General features: G+C 38.5%; 1 protein-coding gene across 1 annotated transcript in view; it reads right to left on the bottom strand.

The window, feature by feature from the left end:
• Positions 1-7,005: 7,005 nt before the first annotated feature.
• Positions 7,006-23,916, bottom strand: part of nomo (nodal modulator) — a 38,135-nt gene continuing 21,224 nt past the window's right edge. Inside the window, exons 18-31 of the mRNA XM_017482373.3 lie at positions 23,260-23,355; positions 22,974-23,177; positions 22,109-22,191; positions 20,305-20,464; positions 17,472-17,598; positions 16,446-16,559; positions 16,022-16,149; positions 13,639-13,780; positions 10,314-10,397; positions 10,106-10,216; positions 9,930-10,031; positions 9,723-9,842; positions 9,537-9,629; positions 7,006-7,810 (exon numbers count right to left, since the gene is read on the bottom strand). Of these exons, the coding sequence (XP_017337862.1) occupies positions 7,679-7,810; positions 9,537-9,629; positions 9,723-9,842; positions 9,930-10,031; positions 10,106-10,216; positions 10,314-10,397; positions 13,639-13,780; positions 16,022-16,149; positions 16,446-16,559; positions 17,472-17,598; positions 20,305-20,464; positions 22,109-22,191; positions 22,974-23,177; positions 23,260-23,355 (1,696 nt within the window). The 3' untranslated portion in view covers positions 7,006-7,678. The remainder of the gene's footprint in view (positions 7,811-9,536; positions 9,630-9,722; positions 9,843-9,929; positions 10,032-10,105; positions 10,217-10,313; positions 10,398-13,638; positions 13,781-16,021; positions 16,150-16,445; positions 16,560-17,471; positions 17,599-20,304; positions 20,465-22,108; positions 22,192-22,973; positions 23,178-23,259; positions 23,356-23,916) is intronic.

The following is a 23,916-nucleotide window of genomic DNA, read 5'->3' as shown; positions in this document are numbered from 1 at the left end:
CCGTCGCCGACATCCACCAGACGCAACACCAGGCCGTCCTTGAGCTGTGTACCGATCAGGAGCTTTGCTTCCAGAACCTGCAACAAGCTCAGGCTGAGGACTGGAAGGTGCTACAGAGCCTAGTCCAATCAGCGGGTACTCCAGCAGCAGCCCCAGTGGCCGCCCCAGCCATGCCCCACATCACGCTTTCGAAGATCGGACTGGAGGATGAACCGGAGGCATTTGTCAAGCTTTTCAAACATACTGCAGAAGCATAGGGCTGGCCAGAGTCACAGTGGGCACATTGGGTGGTCCGCCTGCTGCTGCTCCTGTTGGGGGAAGCCCAGTTTGTGGCCCAACAACTTCAGCTCATGAACCTGCTAGAGTATGTGGACCTAAAGCAGGCCATCTTGCAATCGGATGGCCGCACCCCGAACAGCACCATCAGCACTTGGCCGCCCGTTTGCAATCGCCCAGCAGAGGAACGTGGTGCCGAAGATGTGGTCGACCTAGTGGTGCTGGAGCAGTTTGTCGCCCCACTACCCCAGGAGATGGCACAGTGAGTCCAGTGCCACTGTCCGGCCTCACTAGACGAAGTGATCCAACTGGTGGAGGACCAAATGGCAACATATCCAGGGGCAGGTGAGCCCCCCCCTTCTCTCTCTCATTCCTTCTCTTTCTTGTTTCCCCCCTTTTTCCCCACCCTCCCGTTGTCCCTGCACTTTGTAAAGAGGGGCCAATTCCCCCAAAACCAGCTCCCTGGTCCTGGGGTTTCCATACCCCTCCCTCCTCTCCTTCTCCTTCACTGTTGATGTCTCCCATAACTCCTTCTCTCTCACTCTCCACACAGGTAGAACCTTCCATGCCCACCAAAACTGGGGCAAAGCCCAGGCAGGATTGCTGGCACTGCGGGAAATCCAGGCATTTCCAGGATCAGCATTCCATCATGGAAGCGGGAATACTGATCCGGTTTCCTGACATTCTACAAGCCTCCCCAAATTGAGTGGGAACATACTGCATGGCAGTGAGTATACAAGGGAGTGCACAGCAGGCCATGGTGGATTTGGGGTGTAACCAGACCACTGCCCATCAAAGCCTGATTCAGTGCGGGGCATGCAATTGGTGAAGGTGAGATATGTGCACGGGGATGTACACAAATATCCACGGGTGCCAGTCAGTATTAAATTCTGGTAGCAAGAGCATAAATCAGAGGTGGCATTTAGTCCTCACCTCAACCATTCACTAATTCTTGGGACAAATTGTCTAAGATTTCAGGCATTAGTGAGAAAAATATTTGTGAATGGGTCCTGCAGTAGCGAGGCACTATGTGGAATGTGCGCACCATTGGCTGGGGAGGCGATGCCGGGGCCATCAATGTCAGTGCTTCATCTGGGGGACACAAAGGCTCTGCCTCTCCACCCCTGGCAGGGTTTCCCTTTAGAGCAGACTCACGATGAGACCCTGAGGCACACCTTTGACTAAGTGAGCAATTAGGTTATATCAAGTAATGCAAACTAAGATAGAGATGATCCAGTTGTTGGTCCCAAAAAGCCTTAGAGAAATTGTGTTCCATGCTGCTCATCATAATTCCATGCTGGGAATTTGGGCCAGGATAAGACACTAATCTGTCTAATGGCTCATTTTTATTGGCCGGACATTAACGGCGATGTTAGCAGGTGGTGTGCAGCATGTCGCAAATGTCAGCTGGTGAATCCACCAGTCATCCCAAAAGTGCCATTGCACCCATTACCATTAATCGAGGTCGCTCTTCCATGTTATCTTGGGTCGGTAGAAGTACGGTATCTGGGCTTCCATTTGGGTCATGGCCAAGTGCGTCCCCAAAATGGTAAGACAGCAGCAATTGTGGGCTGCCAGAGACTCAAGACCAAAAAGGGAATGATGTAGTTCCTGGGTCTGGATGGCTGCTATAGAAGGTTTGTACCTTATTTTTCAGACGTCACCAGCCTGCTGACTGACCTCACTAAAAAGGGGGTGCCAGATCCGATTCAGTAGATGGAGCAGTGTGAGCGGGCTTTCTGCCAGGTGAAAATGGTTTTGTATGGGGCCCTGCAGTTGCATTCTCTTGACTTTTCTCTCCCTTTTGTTTACAGACTGATGCATTGAACAGAGGGCTCGGGTCTGTTTTGTCCCAGGTGGTAGAGGGAGAGGAGATCCCCATGCTGTACATCAGCCAGAAACTGTACAGCATGATTGAGAAGGAGTGTCTGGTGGTCCTTACTGTCCGATAGTATGTACTGGGGCACACTTTCACCATGTGTTCTGATCACGTCCGCTCCAATGGCTCCACCGCATGAAGGATGCCAATGCGCTGATCACTCTGATATCTGGCACTTCAGCCATTCAAGTTCCAGGTGGTCCACAGGCTGGGGGCACACATGGTGGTGGTGCAGTACCTCTCCACCAGGGCAGGATAGAGTTGTTTGGCCACAGAAACAGCAAGTATGTTTGGCGGACACTGAAGACAGCTTTTCAGGAGCACCTCATAGCAACTGTGATGCACAGTGGTGGACATTCATGGATTCAGCTATGAATTCTGCATCATATCAAAGAGTGCTTAATGATAATGTGAGGCCATCTGTCCGAAAGTTGCAACTGAACCGAAAGTGGACTTTTGAACAGGATAATGATCCTAAGGAATGGGTCAAAAAGAAGAAATGAAGTGTTGTGGAATGGCCTAGTCAAAGCCTGGATTTGAATTCCACTGAAATGTTGTGGGGGCGCGGGGGGGGATTGCAATGGCAGTACATGTAAGAAAACCCTCAAACATCTTGTAACTGAAAGAACATCGCATGGAAGAGTGGTTAAAAATTCCAGCAAGCCTGGTGGACAATTATGCAAAACACCTACAAGAGGTTATTTCTGCTAAAGTGAGCAATACTAGCTTCTGAGGAAATGGGTGTATTTACTTTTTCCAAAGAAGAGTATCCCATCTATTGATATTTCTGTTGAATAAATGATTGAAAAAGCTAATTTTCCTTGTGGTATATCAACTTTATTAATAGGCACTGTTTCAAAGATGATCAAATGTTTGCTTGTCCAAATATGTAAAAAAAAAAAACAACAACAAAAAAACCAAACAAACAAAAAAACAACAAGCAGCCAACAATTTCCATTCAGTTAATGTTCACATCAAACATCAGAATAAAGAAAAAGTTTTGATTTTAGATCTCACTATACAGTATACTGTGAAATACATACAGTGATGTCCAAAAGTCTGAGGCCACTAGTCTACCACTGGTGCTTCTGTTTCTGCTTCTATCAATTTAACACAAAGCCTTTCATTACAAATGATATTATAAGCAAGATCTGCAGTGAAAAGTAGAATCTTAGAAATATTGACATGAATTTCTCAATTTCTTAGTATTTGGTATGTTCCCTTTACAATGTTATGTAAAACCCAATGATCCTGATGCTTAAATTCAAATAGTGAGACAGAAATAGTGCACAATTCCTTTTTCAGCATTGTAAAACTATCAGTTTATTTCAAGTTGTTTGTGTTTTTCCAGTTTTCCAGCTGATATTAATTTGCACAGATAGGAGGTATAATTACTTTCTAACTACTTACGGATTTCAGCTGCTTCCTTCCTTTACCTTGCCTTGGAGAACTGCTTTTTCTTAGCGTGTTCAATACTTTTTTCCCCGTGTAATTCCACATAGCTTTATTTATGTACTTTAATGTTGTGAATTCTTTAAATTTCTGGATTTCTTGAGTTAATACTGATGTCTCATGAAAATTTCATGTGAATAGCCTCATGGGAAATGACGCTTCCAATACTTATTTCCCCCGCTGCGTGTGTGTATTTTATATATATATATATATATATATATATATATATATATATATATATATATATATATATATATATATATATATATATATATATATATATATAAGAAAACATGTTCCTGAGATTCAATATCTTTTTGATAGAACATACATACATTACTATCCAAATTCAACCTTACTCTTAGATATTCATTACATGGATAAATGTCGCACATTGTTTTGAAGTGTACACCCTTCATTTTAGCTAATAAATGAAATGACACAGTTCTAACTTTTATAGTGGCAGCCGTTGAAAACCTTTGAGATAAAACCTCTTTTAAAACAGGAAGAGAATATTGTTTCATAATTAGTGATCTCAAAACCTTAATTACATTTATCATCCAATAAATTATAACTGTCAATCAACAAATCAACAAAAGTAGGTATTACAGAAAAATATTGTAATATACCTTTAATTAGATTCCTCAAAACTACAGGAATAGCTTTGACAACTAAAGAATATTGTTTGCATGAACACTCCAAATTAAACTGTATCTTACAATTATAGTAACTTAATATATTACCTTCACCAATTAAATGCATTACAGCCCAAACTCCTTTTTCTTTATAAAATAAATGTTAATAAAATTCTTACAAAAATGGAAATATTTCTTTGTAACCAGCTATTCAATATATATATATAAAATTTATTTTTTAAATATTATTTTCTTCCCTGTCACTGCAACTTTTAGTAATAGTTATTCCCAAGTATGTAATCTCATTTTTGACTGGAATATTATAAATAAAATTTTGTGTATTATCATGAATAGTCAAGATCTCACACTTTTTCAAGTTTAAATATAACCCTGAAGTATTTGAAAAGAAAGATGCTGCTTTTAAGGCATTAGGTATTTGATCATAGTTCTTTAAAACTAAGGTTGTATCATCCGCTAGTTGTGTAATTATCAAGGATCTACCCAAAATATTTAATGTTTTTATACTTTCATTATTTTAATATACCGTGCTAGTAAATCAACTGCAAGTAAGAAAAGAAGCAGGCTGACTGGGTCTCCTTGACGCATTCCCCTTTTAATATCAAATCTCCATGTAGTACCTGATTGAAGTTAGACAGCACTTATTTGTTTGTACAACACTGAAATTACATTAATCATTTTTTCCCCAAAGCCGAAATATTGCAGAGACTGTAAAATAAAAGGGTATTCAAGTTCATCAAAAGCTTTAAAGAAATCCAGAAATAATATTATACGCTCATCCTCTATCAAACGTGAACAATCTAACAAATCTAAAACAGGCCGAATGTTATTGTGTGTTAATCGATTCGGAAGAAATCCAGATTGTGTATCACTAATAATTTCACCTATACCACTTTTAAGTCTACTCGCATTAGTAAATCTTTTGTAGTGAACATTGAGTAACGTAATTGGCCTTGAATTATCAATAAAAGTTTTGTCCGTTTCTTTTTTTTTTTGGTATTAACACAATTATAGCTTGTTTCACTGTTAGTAGGCTAGGGCAGTGGTTTTCAAAGTGGGGGCCGCCAGGGGGCGCCCGGGGGACCTCAACAATTTGGTGTGAAAAATAAATAAAATTCATGATTCTCACTCTCAGACAACCACACACAATCAATATCTAATGTAATGTAAAGATGAAAAAGGTAATTATTATTAATAAAAAAAAGGGGATATATTCAGAAGTTTGCATTTTTAGTGTGCTTTAAAGACATCTTGCTAAAGGGGGGCCTCGGTCAAATGTTAATGCCATTTGGAGGGCCTTGCGTTGGAAAAGTTTGGGAACCCCTGGGCTAGTGTATTACTTTATATGCATTCCTTCAATGTTTCAAAGAGCATTTCTCTTATATCAGTCCAGAAAAACTGATAAAAGTTAGTTGTCTTGACCTGGTGATTTCCCCAACGCCATTTTCTGTACAGCCATATCAATTTCCGCAATGTTTAAACCAGAGTCACATATGGTTTTAAAATCTGGGTCATTTTTAATAAAATGATCTACTTTTTAAAAGAAAATTTCTCAGAGTTTGCCTGAGAAAAAGATTATGAATATAGGCTTTGATAAAACTTAAATACTTCATAATCTATTTCTCTTGGACCAGTCACAATTTTATTATTTACATTGAGAGTAGTAATTGCATTTCTTCCCTGTCTCGTTTTCTTCTAATCTACTGAAATAGGAACGGTTTTGCTCTCCATCTTCAATCCATTTTGCTCTGGATCGTATACATGCCCCTTGTGCCTTTTTCAGGTACAAATCATCTAATTTAGATCTAATCATTTCTTCCTTATTAGTAGGCTCTTTAATAACAGATCCTTATTACAACAATCATTAATGTCATTTATCAGCCGTCTTATTCTTTTCACACATTCGTTTACCATAATCAATTGAGTATTTTCTCACTTTATATTTAGCCATCGCTCATTTACACACAAAGAAGCCGACAGCATGGATGCACATGAATTTATAGATATTAAACTTGGCCTCGAATAGGCGACAAAGACTTTACTTCTGTCCTTGCTTCCCGACATAAGTATGTAATCACGTTCTCATCCCTCTCTCATCCTGTGGCAACGACCCAACCAGAAGAGAGCTATACACACACCGTGTGTATTATTTATTTATTATCAAAATTCACTTCCCGGACTCAGTCCTCCGCGTCGTCCCAATTTGCAGCCCTGAATCTAGCCAAAACGAGGTTAGTTTAAAAGGCACGCCCCTCTGTGCTTGCTTTAAAGTCAAGAAAGGAAATTGACCCTCATACCATTCAATAAACAGGATATTCGGATTGTAACTTAGGGGGAAAACAATGTATAATATTTTGTATCCTCTTTTGTGTTGACAAATATAAAGAGATATTTTGGTAAAGTTCTTTAAAAAAAAACAAACAAAAAAAACTAGCCTACATTTATTCTCGCCTTTTTTCGTCAACACTATTACATGTTGATATAGTCACGGTGTTTTATGACGTCGGTGTCGTCTCGTCATCGTCTCAAATTAGTCATGGGGGGGGGGGGGGGGGGGGGTCGTCGACAAACAATTTTGCCATAGTTTTCGTTAACGAAGTTAACACTGATCATGGTCAGGGTCTAATTAACTGTTTGACTTTTGACAAAAAAAAAAGAAAAGAAAAAAAAAAAAAAAAAAAAGGACACACTTATAATTCCAATGTCAAAGCCACACATCACACAACAGTCAAACACACGCAGGAGTATTTTTGGGATTACTGTTATTTTATCTCTGCAAATCCAAAAGGACCCTCTGATCTCATGCTAGGGGCTGTGATTGAAAGCCTCACAAAATACTTACAGGATAGTCAAGGTGAAGCATTGCTGGAAAATTTGCAGTTCACACTTAGAGATGCAGGTTCAAACGGGACACTTAAAAATCTGTCATTTCATGCATGATATTTCTTATGGAAAAAGTTGATCAATAGAAATTTAAAACCTAGGATCAAAATGTAAAACAAACAAAGTCTAGGAAAATTTGGGCAAACTGATTCTACTTGTTAATAAATATTTCAGTTATAAACCATAATCATAATTATTAATTTCTTGGATCAGAAGTCCTGCCTTAGAATCTACAACATATAAAAACACAGGTATCATTTCACATCCACCATTCACAGAGGACCATCATTCACAAAACATCTCTGAACCTCAGTCACATATACCAGGGACCAGACAGTTATCAATGCACATCAAATGTACCGCAGTCTACTGATAAGGACACTAGGGAGACAGTCCATGCAAAGAAAAGTATTATAAGATGAACCTAAATGGTGGAAATCCCATTGGCCTTCACAGTTTTTTTTAATAATCCAGAGATACCAAAATTGTCATGTTTTGGCCAGAAATAATGAGTAGTGGGTATGGCCCTGGTGTCTCATGTGCGTCGTGTCTTGGGACGCTTGGATGGGCGCTTGGCATCCTCCATGGCCTGTCCATCATTGCTAGTCTGGGCCAGGCTGCGGACGCCCTGAATGCGGCTGAGCAGTTGCAGGAAGAGCGGGATCATCTGCAGACCACAGAGTGCATACCATTACTGCATCAACCATGATTTTGAAGGGATTTATGTTTTTTAAATTAATAATTTATGCAGAAATAAAATACAGGATGTCTCGACTTTATAATTCTTATGTGTTTGTAAGAAGAGGGTGTTAATGTACCTTGCTATAGCCCAACAACCATATATAAATATTACTAATATCAGTTGAGAGTAAGAGGTTAGTTCAACCCCACTGCTATAGATAATGGCAGGTTTCATGAACAGTTAGTGACAGTGAATAGCTGATACTGCAGCAGGCTGTACAGTAAGCTCATAAAAGAAATCCTAATGCATATCTTATAAAATACACAAAAAGGTGCTGCTGATTTCATTTATGAATGCATCTAAATACTCAGGCCAAATATTTTCAGCAGTCACAGTAGCCTATACTCATAATTAATGACAGGATTTGAATTTTAAGTGTACGTTAATTGGAGTATCAACTTGTGCAGCAGACTACACGGTAGTGTATCCATGGCTTTGTACAAAAGGTGAGTAAAATTACAATTCAATGTTTTTCTAATGGAATCCAGACCCATTGAAATGCTGAAACAATTGCATGGGAAAAAAAAATGGAGATCATGTAGAAAAATTATACACTTGTGTAATTTTGTTATTACTTTTTGTAATAAGATATTGTGAAATGGGTATATCCGTGAAACACCTCCACATCAATCGTGCTATTCGGTAGCAATGACTGATAAATGAAACATCTGATACGACTGATATGAACCATTCAAAGTGTGCAGAGAACAGGTTCTAAACTTCACTCGAAAATGTACATTGATCACATATGCACAGCTGTATGCAACAGATGTTGGTAAATGCTACAGCTTCTAAATTGCCATATACGGTAAATGTAATGTATTTACCATCATCTGTCCTTTGGTGTAATTTGTATTTTGATTAAACAATGTGTACTTAGTCTATATGCTTTTAGTTTCTAGGCATTGTTGGGGGGAAAAAAATGTTGATAAATGTAAATGATTACATGAGTAAATGATCACTGTCCACTGTGACTGAACCTGTAACACAGCTGTTAAATGACGTAGACCGGACATGCCACTGAAATTGTCTAGAATACAATAGCCCAAATGGAGATAGGGACGTGTCACTGTGTAATCACATGACACTGCCACAGGTAGACTGTATGAATCTACAGCACTGGGCTCAGTACAGTTAGCCTTGCTTCATTTCATACTGTGTGTTTTTCTTATGGCCACTGGTAATGCCGTTGCACTCTTTCACAACGAAACAAAATATTCCTCTATAAAACATTTAGCATCTGCCAATAACATGATATGGGCAGCAAATTTGATCTTTTTTTAATCTTTGAAAGACAGGATTTGGCTTAGCTCTGCTAGCCCAGTGATACGAGCAGCCCCGTGTCACTTTTTGGCCCGGAGTTGGTTGAGAAATTATTTCGTGGAAATATCCCCATTACAAAAACCCTAGAGTAGAAAAGACCCGAGTGTGCATGGGATTTAAGTGTACCTTTCTTGTACAATTAAACACATTAATCCATTAGATCAAAATAAATATAGCTATAATTATGTTTGTATGAAACGGACGTTTTGGTGCAATTTGCTATACCCAATATAGCAATATACTATTGTTATATCAATCTACTACAAATCAGGCACAAAAAGAAACTTGGTGCAAATTATTCTAAAAGAACATTGAAATTAATAATTACCCTTTCATGATTGTACACCACCAGTAAGAGCAGCAAAGTTAGAGGCAGTGCTATGTACGATCCCTGAGCAACCTCTTGATCTTGAAGTTTTCGCTATGGAGAGTAAATGGAAACATCATTTTCAAATGACTTACAAATCTACAAAAGCCTAGCTTCCTATCCATAGCCCATTTTGGGTGTACATACAGTAGGGTTGAAAGTGAGCGTCACATGTTTATGGTAGCCGGAGGATGTGAAGGAGACCTGAGGAAGTTTAAAGTCATACTGGGAGCGAGGAAGATTGGTGTCCAGCATTAAAACATAACTCTGCAGGGGAAAACAAGTATGATGATTAGTATGTAATAACGAATGTTAAGCATAAAGCTTAAACAGTCACAAGTTTGGGGGATTTACCTCTCCATCATGTGGGAGAGGGGAGAAGTGGAAGAAAAGTGATTGGCCTAGTGGCACACTTTGGAAGGGACTGTCAAGGTTGTCACTCTTGTAGAGCTTCACCTGGGAACAGAAGTGCATTGCCACTTTAAAAACAAGCAAATGGATTTTAATATACTTAGTAGGAATATACTTACCAGCAGAGTTGGAAGATGCTCAGATAAAGTTATAACATTGCCACTCAGGTCAAATTGATCAATTTGTCTGAAGGCGATGATGTTGACCCCATCTACGTCACTGCTACCCACCTACAACATGAGCATTTAGAAACGTCTTTAATATATGTGTAAAAAAAAAAAAAAAAAAAAAAAAAAAAAAACACAAAAACTAATGCAATTTTCCTACCTCAATGGTTCTGTGCTGAGGAAGTGCTCTCTCTATGTGATCATTGCCCTCTCCACTCAGCTGAACGACATAAGTGCACCCAGGCTGGGGGGAGGGAGGGGAACAAATAAAGACAAACAGTATAAAAAGCAATCAATACCTATTCAAAATGAATTCTTACAATTGTAGTGCTTAAATACAGTACATTGGGATAATACTAGCTAGATAATCTCATCCACATGACCAGAAGGAGCACAGGTGGGATCCTCAACACATTTAGACTCTTTCTAGGATAGATAAGGTGCAAGTTGCAAATGGCAGCAGGACCTCTATAGCTGTTGGATATTTCCATGTATTAATAGCCCCTCCCCCAACCAATAATCAGTATTATATTGGGCAAATTTATACCCTCACTAAAGACAACAACTGCAAACAGTTGTAAACAATACACTGGAAGACCTTTAAAGTATTTTTTTTAACCATACTTAACCATTTACTATCTATTCCTCTTGAACTGTCAAACATACGCTACATGGCCAAAAGTTTGCGTACATCTGACCATCACACCCATATGTGTTGGTCCCATTCCAGATTTAGTCTCCTTTTGCTGTTATAATAACCCAGACATCTAGGATGGCTTTCCACTAGATTTTGGAACATTCCTGTGGGTATTTGCCCATTCAGCCACAGGAGCATTAGTGATTTCTGGCATTGATGTCAGGCAAGAAGGCCTGGTGCCCAGTCAGTGGTCCAAGTCTAACCAAAGGCCTCTGGGCTTTAGGTTAAAGCCAATAGATTTCTTCCATACCGACCTTGGCAGACCATGTCTTTATGGACCTCGCTTTATGAATATGGGCAGTGTCATGCTGGAACAGGTTTAGGCCCCTTAGTACATCCTACGCAAAGCGTGCTTGTGACTTTGTGGCAACAATGTGTGGGGAAGGAACACATATGGGCATAATTGGCAGGAGTCCTCAAACATTTGGCCATATAGTGTAACTTCAAGCACGGGCCATAACAAGAAATAGCTATAGTCTACAATAATGCACGTTAGAACTCGTTTCAGTGTGGAGGAACAGAAAAGGGAATGCACAGTCCTCACAAACGGGCAGACAAATACCATGAGTAAGAAAGTCAGTTTTAGGGAACAACAAACAGAGAGAGTTACTTAGCACTAAGTTTTGCAACTACACTCCCCTCTCAAAGTATTGGCCAATTCAATTTTTTTTTTCTGCACACAAGACATTTGAGTTTGAGATCAAAAATTTAATACAAGACGATCGATCAGAATTTCAACTTTAATTTCCTGATATTTACATCAACAATTTATACCATCACCTTTTGTTTGAATCCACCCATTTTTCAAGTGATCAAAAATATTGGAACATGTGATTGACCAGTGTTTCTTGTTGCCCAGGTGTGCCCTGTTTTAACTCAACTAAGTTGACTTAAAATAAAATAAAAATAAATAAATAAATAAATAAAAATTTTTAAAAAAGGGATAAAGCTGACTAAATATGATTTAAAAAAAAAAGTAGGACATGTGACACAGGACTAGGACTAAATTTAAAAAATAGCTGACAAAATTAATACTACTTTTATCCGATACTGTAAAAATATCATGTCAATCACAAGAGTACCAATACAAACTTCGGGTGCTCTAATGCACGCTCAGAAAAAAGGGTACCTTTTCTCATCACTGGGTTGAAACCCTCAAAAGGTACACCTTTTATACCTTTACTCACCTTAAGCAATCTTTTGGGTAATATATTAACAGGTACACTATATTAACACTTTTTTCCTTGCAGGTGTGCTTGATTATAATAAAACAAAAGAAATATAAAGATTCTTCTAATTTGTGGTTCCTTTTGGCTTTACATTAGTTTTACATCAGTCTTTTGCACACATTTAACAGAACAAGTGTAACCAAAACACAAACATATAGCCACAAACACACACTAGATGGTTATCATACATTTTTAAGGCAGATAAAGTAAATAAAAAAGTCTTCACTTTAAGCAGATGTACTTCATTTACAATTGGTTGCCATATGTTAATCCTGAGGAGTTAGAGGCATTTTTTTTTTGGATCCTGGAGATGTTTTGACTCCCTGACATTTGTTCTTATATCATTTACTTATAGCATATTAATGGCAAAAGTCTCAAAAATGACATTATATTCAGCACAAACTGTGCTACAATAACGTGTGAGCAACATGTTTGTATTTTTATGAAAAAGTTTAAACTTAGTAAAAAAATATTTAAGGACAACGATCTAGGGCCATAAAACAATATATTTTTGAGGACTGGATTATTACTAGTGTCTTTGTTACAACATGTTGTGAAAACCATCCTGTTCGTTCATTCATTCACATAAAACAATACATTGATTTAAATTGTGCATGAGACACTTTTTGTTTTAGAATGACTGTATGCGAGGGAATGTCAATTGGCATAAGTATTGATGTATTTCACACCTGGGGAGTTAATGACCCACCTCTAGAGCTTAAACCACTTATATTATCATGCATAAAAACATCACTCTCTCCAGAGGTAATAATCTTAAGACTTCCCCATACCAATCCCCCTGCGAGGGTATATTATTAAATACCCAGTGTTTAAGGATAGATTTTCTTGCCAAAAATAATAACATTCAGCAGTTAATATGATTAACTTAGCATTATGTTGTCCACGTCAGCTGCCAAAATACATAGAAAGGGTGATGACTAAACTTTATCCAAGCAACCCCTTCCTCACGTCCCAATTTCTGAATGCTTGGGCACATCCAGAACAGTGGTGCTTGAAACTTTGTGAACCCTTTAGAATTTTTCTATATATCTGTATAATATGACCTAAAACAGATTTTCACACAAGTCCAGCGAACCGTGAACCAGCAACAAGGTCACGGGTGCCCAAGGCTCACTGATACGTGCGGAGTGAAGACGAGCCCGTCTGGTCCGATCCCACAGAAGAGCTACTGTGGCACAAATTGCTGATATGATGTACAAATTTCTGACCTATCGTCTTATTTATCTCAAACATCTTGTATGAATAGCAAAAACAAAAGAATTAGCCCTGCCTTTCCAATACTTTCGGAGGGGACTGTAGATTGATCAATTATGTGTATGCATAGTTTTGTGCATAAACCGTGAGCGCACACACATTTCTAATAATAGAATGAGATATTCTTGTGCATTAGGATGTGTATATATTTCCGAATTACATCTGACTATGCGTATGCAGAAACCCCTACTGGTAGAAAGGTGTAATCAAGGGTAGGTTGAGCATAAGAAGCTCACATTCCATTTATTGTCAATCATATTAGCATAACTGACAGTAAGTCTTACCAGCAGTCCTCGAAGTCGGAACCGGCCCGTTTCATCAGTCACTGTGTCCTCACTGTATATGCTGCACTCACCCTGGCCTACAGCCTCTACAGCCACCCCCTGTTCAGCATCGCCTCCCAGAGACTGCACTGTGCCATAGCAACTACAGACAAAAAAAAAAAAAAAAAAAGTAAGATACCAAAAATGGTGCAATGGTCACAACATATCAAGACCAAACTTTTACCAATCATCAACAATATTCCAAAATTAGATACCAGTGAACTCAATGTCCACCAATCAGTTCAGTGATCATTATTTACTGATCATTTTACAGTGAACATACATTGAATTAAATAAAAGGATATATTTAACATTGTATAAAAACAATAATTATTGTTAGCTTAATGAGTTACACTGTGAGGTCCAAAAGTCTGAGAACACTAATTAAAATGCTTCTATTTTGCATTCTTTTAAATTGAATACATTTGTAATTACAAATGACATACTATATGGCCAAAAGTGAAAAACATTTCAAATTTAGATCAGAAATTTATGACCAAGAGCATTAGTGAGATCAGGAACCAACGTTGGGCGAGAAGGCCTGGGGTGCAGTAGGGATTCCAATTCATCCCAAAGCTATTCAGTGGGGTTGAGGTCAGGGCTCTGTACAGGCCACATGAGTTCTTCCTCTCCATCCTTGGCAAACCATGACTTCATGCATTGTGCACAGGGGCATTGCTACAGCATACAAAGACACTCTATACAATTGTGTGCTTTCAGCTTTCACTGACAGGTGAAGAGAATGACATTGATTATCTTGTTACAATGGCACCGATCAAGGTGTGGGATATATTAGGCAGCAAGCAGACGGTCAGTTCTTGAAGTTGATGTGTTGGAATCAGGAAAAATGGTAAGGATCTGAGGGACTTTGACAAGGGCCAAATTGTCATGGCTAGACAATGGGGTCAGAGCATCTCCAAAAATGCCAGGCCTTGTGGGGTGGTTAAGTGGTCTATGGAAGGCTAACTGGTGAACCGGCGACAGGGTCACGGGTGCCGAAGGCTCAGTGATGCACATGGAGTGTGAAAATTCCCAATCCCACAGAAGAGCTACTGTAGCACAAACTTCTGAAAAAGTAAACGCTGCGTCTGACAGAAAGGTGTCAGAACACACAGTGCATCACAGCTTGCTGTGCATTTGGCACAGACAGTAGTCTGATGAATCACGTGTTCTTGTACAAACCAAATCCAAAAAAGTTGGGACATGGTGTAAAATGTGAATAAATGTAAATAAAACAAAATGCAATGATTTGCAAATCTCAAACCCACATGATTCGCAAATCATTGCATTCTGTTTTTATTTACATTTTACACAGTCTCCCAAATTGGAATTGGGGTTGTACATCATGTGCACGGCCGGGTGCATATGCGACGATTACCTGGGGAAGAGATGGCACCAGGATGCACTATGAGAAGAAGGCAAGCTGACAGAGCCAGTGTGATGCTCTGGGCAATGTTCTGCTGGGAAACTTTGGGTCCTGGCATTCATGTGGATGTTACTTTGACATGTAATACCTACGTAAACATTGTTTCAGACCAAGTTCACCCCTTCATGGCAGCGGTATTCCCTAATGACAGTGGCCTCTTTCAGAAACATAATGCACCCTGCAAACATTGCTCAGGAATGTATTGAAGAACATGACAAACAGTTCAAGGTGTTGACTTGGCCTCCAGATTCACCAGATCTCAATCCAATCAAGCATCTGTGAGATGCGCTGGACAAACAAGTCCAATCCATGGAGACCCTACCTCATAACTCCGAGGACTTCTGCTAACGTTTTGGTGCCAGATACCACAGCACACCTTCAGGAGGTATTTTGGTAGAACTATTTTGGTGGCACAAGGAGGACCTACACAATATTAGGCAGGTGTTTTAATTTTTTTTTTGGTTGATCAGTGTACGGGTGTGATTATAAGTTTGTGGACAACTGACCAACTTAAAATACCCTAATATCAACAGCAACTTGCGTAAAAAGTAGAATCTCAAAAATATTTACATGCATTTTAGAATTTCTTAGTATTAGCTAGATCGCCCATTTATTTTAATGCCAGCATGCACTCATGGACTCCACATGTTTGTGTAAAACCTCATGATCCTTCTTAGATCAAATTAAATAGTGACCTAGAAATGTTATAGACTCTTGAATAAGTAATATAATCTTGAATATTTAATATTCAAGATATTGAACATTTCCTTTCTTTGTTTAAATTTTTTTTTAAAAATTCTAAAACGGTTTATTTCCAGTTTTAAATGTTAAAAATAAATAAATAAATAAATAAATAAATAAATTAAAAAATCCATGGAAGATCAGATTTCTGTACATATCCACACTTGCATTATGTACCTGTATGCAGTTTTGAAGCCAATGATGGGGATACGGAGGCTCTGGCCTTCTTCTACCGTGATCATCTGAGCGGAGGGCTCGAAACGAAACTCCTTCATCATGGGTTTGAAGTAGTACTGGCCAGGACTCTGTGGGGGGGAGGTTGAGTGCACTGAATAGCAGTGAAAAACACTTTTATAAGAGTAATTATTTTAACCTTTATATAAGACAACCACTATGCAGTCTTTACACCTTCACAATGATGGAAGTATAAGCAGAATATCAGTACTGCAGAATTCATTAAAGCAGTACCCAATACTAAATAACTGAGTAAAATGAACCTATAAAACAAAAGGATTTACTTTTACTAGTAAATTCGTAACGATACGGTAGCGATATGGGTCAGCTCAGTATTGTGAATGTTTTCACATCGGTTGTTGTTTACCAGGTTGTTAAAGGTCAGGAGTCCTGTGTCCTGTGTGAGTAGATTGGAACGGAAGTTTCCACCACTGAGAGAGAGAAGCACTCCAGACAGAGGCAGACCATCCTCTGCTTTAATCTGTTAAGAAAAACAGACTGATGCAGAGCAGCAACAAGCATTCTGAATTACTGCAGATTTTGGGATTGATGAATGTGATCACTGCTATTCTACTAACAGCTCTTCAATGTTTACACACAAATGGTAGAACATAAGGTTTGTTTAAATTTTATAACTGCCATATTTCAGAACAATGAAAAGTTTTACACGCAAATTTTATACCGCATATGTGCAGTGTGAAACTGAAGAAAACCAAATAGCAAAACACACCAAAGGTATCAAAATCTTGCTGATTTTGATCAGAAAATGGGCTAATAAATGTGTGAACATGCCCTAATATATAGAATATTTTCAATAAAGAATTTTTTTTTTTTTTTTTAGAATAGGAATGCACGTATGTACATATGCATGCATACATGGGTCAGTCCATGTGAAATCATCTAAGGGCTCCTGACTGACCATCTTAGATTTGCCTCATAGCTTCTGGAAGTAATCCCTGTATTTGCTATAAACAGTGTACAAATTTCAGACTTGTATCTGCATTAGTTTTTAAGAGATATAGACGCTTTAAAACGGGGTGTGGCCCTAATTTTTCAGTGAAAATGAGTGCTACAGGAAAAAGTTACAATGTTCCATAAGTCATTACGTTTCAACTATTCCATCCATCCATTAATCCATCCATCTGTAGGAGCAAATCAATAATTATTCTCCTCTAGTTGAGATTGTGATTGCTCGTGTAGACTAATGGATTTATGTTATTTTTTAAGCAACTAGGTGTATGCACTAAAACTTCAAAACATGACAAAGTCATTTGACTATTTATTGGGAATTGTGACCATTTCTAGAACGTATGAAGCAAATCCGAGACAGTCAGTCTAGAGCATTTATTAAAATCTGGTGATTTGTGGTGGACTTATTCACACGCAACATTACCTCAAAAGTGACACCGGCCAGCGCAAAGGCTTTAAAGTCTTCTGATTTGCCCTCCACTGGAGTCAATACAAAGCCCTCTTTACTGGCACTAACATCATACTGCAAGTCACTGTGCAGAGGTCCGACACTGGAAAAGGAACATTAAAAGTAATGCGCTAAATGCATGTTTAATATAAGAGTCTTGAAGGTGTGATTTGTGTTAAGTACTAACAATCATAGTCATGATTATAGCATGTTTTATCCAACAGCAGGCCTCATTTATCAATCCTTTAGTAAAGTGTGTGTCAATGTTTGTGTAAGCAAACCCAAACTAAACATTTCTCCCAGATTTACAAAAGCTTTGAAAACGCAGATTTTCTTAAAACCCGTAAATTTCTGGGAACGTGCACGGCATAGCTGATTTGCATTTAGTGAGGCCCATAAAACTCGATAAAAAGCAAAGCTCACAGTGCAGAAAGCACAAAATACCTGCTAAACTAAAAAAAATAAGAATTTCCCAGTGGCAGAAGACTCAAATCTATGAAAATAAAATCAAATAAAAATAAATAAGTTTATTTATTTTAAGTGTTCTGAATCCTTTTGATTAGATCGAAAATAGACTAAAGAGTTATCTTGAAATATTGTTAACTGATCTTGAGATTGGTCCAATTTGTTGATTTTCAAACTTCTGATAGTCATTTATTGACAACTTTTTTTAAATTTTTTTTTATACACATCAAATTTCTTGTCACATGTGCAAAGCAGTAAATGAGATGTCTCAATGTGAAATGTGATCGCCACTCAAAACTCATGTTTGTTTTTGTTTAATATTTTAACCCATACGCCGTTATGCTGATTGTAAGTGTAAGGTTTGGAGTGTTCAACCTTCCTTTTTCTGAAATTTTACTCATGTCACAGTTTGGCTGAAGTTTTTAATGGAGTGATCCATTTCTTGTACAGTGATGCTTGAAAGTTTGTGAACCCTTTAGAATGTTGTATATTTCTGCAAAAATATGACCTAAAACATCAGATTTTCACATAAGTACTAGAAGTAGACAAAGAGAACCCAATTAAATAAATGAGACAAACGTTAAAGTTGGATTCATGCTAAAGTTGGTTATTTATTACGGAAAATGATCCAAAAATTACATATCTCTGACTGGCAAAAGTATGTGAACCTTGAAGATTTGCAGTGAATTTGAAGATGAAATTAGAGTCAGGTCTTTTCAATCAACGGAATGAGAATCAGGTTTGAGTGAGGGCCCAGTTTTATTTAAAGAACAGGGATCGAAAGGTCTGATCTTCAATACACATGTTTGCAGAAGTGTATCATGGCATGAACAAAGGAGATTTCTGGGAGTTGTTGGTGCTCATCAGGCTGGAAATGGTTACAAAACCATCTCTAAAGAGTTTGGACTCCACCAATCCACAGTCACACAGATTGTTTACAAATGGAGGAAATTCAAGACAATTGTTACCCTTCCCAGGAATGGTCGAGCAATGAAGATCACCCCAAGAGCAAGGTGTGTAATAGCCCATGAGGTCAGAAAGGAGCCCATGGTAACTACAGGCCTCTCTCACAATGGCTAATTGTACTGTTCATGAGTCCACTATGAGGAGAACACACAACGACGACAATGGTGTGCATGGCAAGGTTGGAAGGTGAAAGCCACTGATCTCCAAAAAGCTCATTGTTGCCTTTCTGCAGTTCGCTAAAGATCACATGGACAAGCCAGAAGGCCATTGGAAAAAATGTTTTGTGGACGGATGAGACCAAAATAGAATTTCTGGTTTAAATGAGAAACGTTACGTTTGGAGAAACGAAAACACTGCATTCCAGCATAAGAACCTTATCTTGCCACCATTGATGGAAAAATGAATTCTGAATGATATTAGTGAATTCTAAAGGCAAATGTCAGGACACTGGTCAGTGAACTGAATCTCAAGAGAAAGTGGGTCATGCAGCAAGACAACGACGGTAAGCACGCAAGTCGTTCTACTAAAGAACGGTTAAAGAAGAATAAAGTTAATGTTTTGAAATAACCAAGTCAAAGTCCTGACCTTAATCCAATAGAAATGATGTGGAAGGTCTTTGAAGCAAGCAGTTCATGTGAGGAAACCCACCAACATCCCAGAGTTGAAGCCGTTCTGTACTGAGGAACGGGCTACTGTAAAATTCCTCCAAGCCGATGTGCAGAACAGTTACCAGAAACGTTTAGTTGCAGTTATTGCTACACAAGGGGGTCACACCAGATACTGAAAGCAAAGGTTCACATACTTTTGCCACTCACAGATATGTAATATTGGATCATTTTCCTAAATAAATAAATAAATAAATAAATAAATAAATAAATAAATGACCAAGTGCAATATTTGTCACGTTTGTTTAATTAGGTTCTCTTTATCTACGTCTAGGACTTGATGTTTTAAGGCTATATTTATGCAGAAACATTGAAAATTTTAAAGGGTCCACAAACTTTCAAGCACCACTGTAGAATGTAGTAGGGATTTACAAAGAAATGTACAGTTTAACAATCATCTTCAAATATATTAGACATAATGGTACTTGTTATTTTGGACGCATCACTTTTCTTCATTTAGAAACAATCACAGTTTGTTTTTTTTGACATGCTTAAAAAGGGAAGATTACTGCCACTCTGAGGATTATATTGCTCTTTGGGAGAATTTTACAAAACACATAATACAACTCTTAAATATTTGAAAATATATATTTTTTAAATTCAAATACTTTTGAAGACTTGTCAGGTCAAGTGTGCTAGATTTGAGTTGTGAGTAGAATCATACTAATAATGAAGCAAATGTTAATACAGAAAAACTTCTTAGCATTTAGTACCTGTAGGTTCCGCTTAGATCAGTGAGAACAGTGATAAGAGGCTCTGTAGCTCCAGACTTCCTAATGGAAATCTCCACACCCTCCAGCTCCGGAGTCACTTGCCCCTGCAAGAAGAGTCCAGCTCGCCCCATGATCTCCACCATCTGACCTGGACAGCTCTCTGGCAAAGCAAACAAATGAAGGAAGGAGCCTTCAATATTTTTTTCTAGCAATACAACTGCAAACCCCCAATAAAACCTTCAGTTATTAGGAATATAAACAATACTTATGGAAATCAACACATCGGTTTTAACCTCTTCACATGCCAGGGGATCCTTCTTATAACAGGCATGAATGCAAATACGAGATGAAGTTCATTTTTTAGTGCCATGCCAGCGTCTATTTTCAAGGTGAGAAATGTCTGAGGAACTCTATATAAGGTTTTTAACATCGATTTTTCCTTAAAAACTCTAAAATTGTTAGGTTTGACTCCGTTAAAAATTTCTTCCAGAGTGTTGACTGAATAAAAAAGGTTTCTCACGGGGTTAAGACCAGTATAGTCTAATAAAACACGTTTAAAGGATAATGAATTCTGGCAGAAGGTACATGTTGGGGAGTCTCCTAATATTACAAACTTGTGTCATCCGGGAGTGACCTAATCGACAGCGGGTGTAGACAATCTGGTCCCGGGATTTGAAAACAGAAACGTTGGTCAACAATAGAATAGGGCTGATTTCATGGACTTCGTTCATGGTGCATTGTTCCTCACTCAGTTTGCGAGTCTATTCTGTGTTTTAGGTCAGTGGGAGGTATTGGACAATCTGTGAAATCCGTTGATAGCGCTTCTTTTGCAACAGTGCCTGGTTCTTCATTTCCCAGGATTCCATAATGTCCAGGTACCCAGCAGAAGTAGATATTAAAAGTTTTTCTGTTGCATAGTCTTTAAGAAGTCCAATGCCAAGACGATAGCGTTCTTCTTCGAGATTATCAATCTTGTCCACTCCACTATTTGGCATGAGTAAACATTTATTCTCTAAGATTGCAGTCTGTATCCAACTCTATAAACCGCTTTTCGTAAGTATGTTTTGAAGCCATATTTTAAGTTAAGTTTTTTGTTTCATCATCCTTATTCCACACCCACCTTGGAGCCCAAAAAGACAGGGATGCGCAGTGCCACGGAATTCCTGCAGAATATGCATCAGGGCTATAAGAATGAAATACCCAAGCAGGTAAAAGTATATTATAACCTGCTCTATCCACTCGATTGACCCTTAGCCAACACTTACTGGGGATTCTGGAAAGTTAGCAGTTGTTAAACCATCACAGAACTCTCAGAGCATGTCTTGACCAGCCGATTGATTGGAGTGAGCCATTCCAACCTCCCATCTAGGTGAAGTATGAGACAAAGTAGCGTTGAAACAGTGGCAGCCACAGCAAACCATATTTCTCAGGCACCAGGATTTCTTCCTCCACAGACATGGGTCACAACTTATGGCAAACAAGTCGCCCCTTTTACCGCTGTTTGCAAACAGTATTGGGATAGTGAGGACCCATTTTACTCTGGATCCTTACAGAGAGATGAAGGATGGTATTAGCACATCTAGATGGAAAAGCCATGTGCAAAAAGGTGTAATCGAGAAAACTGTAACCCTTGTAAGGGGGCTCAAGGATTATTCTCTCTTTCCCAAGGAGAAGACCTCTTAGTTCAAAATAACCCATAATAATATCTTAAAATAAAAGGTGATTTTTAAATAAGACACTAGACAAGTTAATTTAAGTAACATTGTAAAGCAGATCTTTACATATGTAGTGCTTGGACACTAACCTCCTGTGATTGTAGCTTCCACTTCAGGTGGGTAAAAAAGAAGTTCTTTGGATGATGGTGTAACTGTGATCTTTTCTCCAGCTCTGAAAAACAGAATGCAAGTCACAGAACAAGGAATGCAGAATGCAAGTCAAAGAACAATGCATGGAACTACGCAACGATATCTGCTTAGCAGAAAATGTTACTGTGGAATTGAATATGGTATCTGATTAATTGCTATGGCTTCCATCTTGTACAAAAATAAACAGATAAATAAATAAATATAATTAAAAAAAACAGTGGTGAACAGCATCAGTGAAAATTTGAAAGATGATGGCATCCAGATTGCAGCATTTATTAAAAATGCAGATTGTTTCCCCCCCCCACCTGGTCTTTTTACAATCTTCAATATCTTTGTAACCATGATGGCTGGATCACACAATGAGCAATTTCAGCCAACAAGTCCATGTCCACTTTCAGCAAAACAAATATTTAGATAACGTTTACGTACGTGTTTCTTCAGTTATATGTGGAAATTACACAGGGAAAATGAATCACTTGTTCTTGAACATTTAAAATAAAAATAAATTGCTGCAATCTGCATACCAAGAAGGTGCTGCAGCTACATTAGATAACTGTGTGAATGTAGGTGCAGGTGTACCTAATAAATTGGATGGTGACTGCATAAACATGTACATCTCGCACTCCCAAATATCACCCATTTAAGAATATTTTTCAGACTAAAGAATTTTGTACTTTGCTCTTAATCGTAGGCATAAGATAGGAGTAATGTTTTATTTTCTAATTAATTATGAGCATTTTACACACCAGGCCTGGTTCCAGAATTTAAAAAAAAAAAATGCCCCACTAAGAATAAATCTCTCACCGTGCCCAGTAGGAGAACACGTAGTGGAATGGCTCATGGAGCGCCTCCGATTTCTCCTTTACAGGTGCGCCATTGTCCTCTCCTCCTCGCTCTTCCCGCTCTTTCTTGCGAGCTGCGATTTCCAGTAGCTGCTGCTCATGGCGTTGTTCCTCAGCTGAGCGCAGAGGTCCCAGGACCAGAGCAGGCTCACTTTCAATGGATGACCTGAGATTTGGTCAGAGGTGTGTTTGGTTTAAAGTGCCCCTATCTGTTTTAAATGATAAATCATATTTTCCCCGTCACTCACTTTATAGTAACTGTGACGTCCAGCATTTTGTCTGTTGTGATAAGTCCAGTCATGTAATGCCTGACAGCAGTCAGGGTTAACATACTGGGGGCAGATCTGGAAAAAAACAAATTCCCAGGAACAGAGATCAAGACTGATGGTACAAAATTCAGTGCATTCAAAGAAATTTAAAAAATGGCCAGTCCGGATTGCTGGCAAAGCTTGCTGCATTCTGTAAACTCTTTTTAAATAAAGTTTTAAACATACCGGTCCCTCCCTAGTCCTTAGACAGCCCAACATAAATTGCTTATGGATTTGATGTCACTCCCATGAACACATTTACATATGACCGCCATCATGTACTATCTGTTCATATTATACTGAATGCTTATAGGTACTCTTACCACAGTCAGAAGCAGGGATAGTGAAGCAGATTTTTTTTTTTTTTTTTTTTGGTTGGGTGTACAGCAAAACACACTCATCCTGAATGACAGGAAACATCTTAAGGAATGGCTGGAGTTGGGGTTTGTTTGTGGCATCTCTAAGGAAAAACCTCTAATGTTTATCAGATAATGTCTATTTGCCATAATCGTTGATTAGAAGGCTGCCTTATCTGGGTACAAATGGATCATCAGCCATGAAACAGCACAAGTTATTGCATCAATAACTGTAGTATTT

This window comes from Ictalurus punctatus, chromosome 12, assembly GCF_001660625.3.
Source record: "Ictalurus punctatus breed USDA103 chromosome 12, Coco_2.0, whole genome shotgun sequence".
NCBI classification, from domain to species: domain Eukaryota; kingdom Metazoa; phylum Chordata; class Actinopteri; order Siluriformes; family Ictaluridae; genus Ictalurus; species Ictalurus punctatus.
This window is presented reverse-complemented; position numbering and strand designations above follow the sequence as displayed.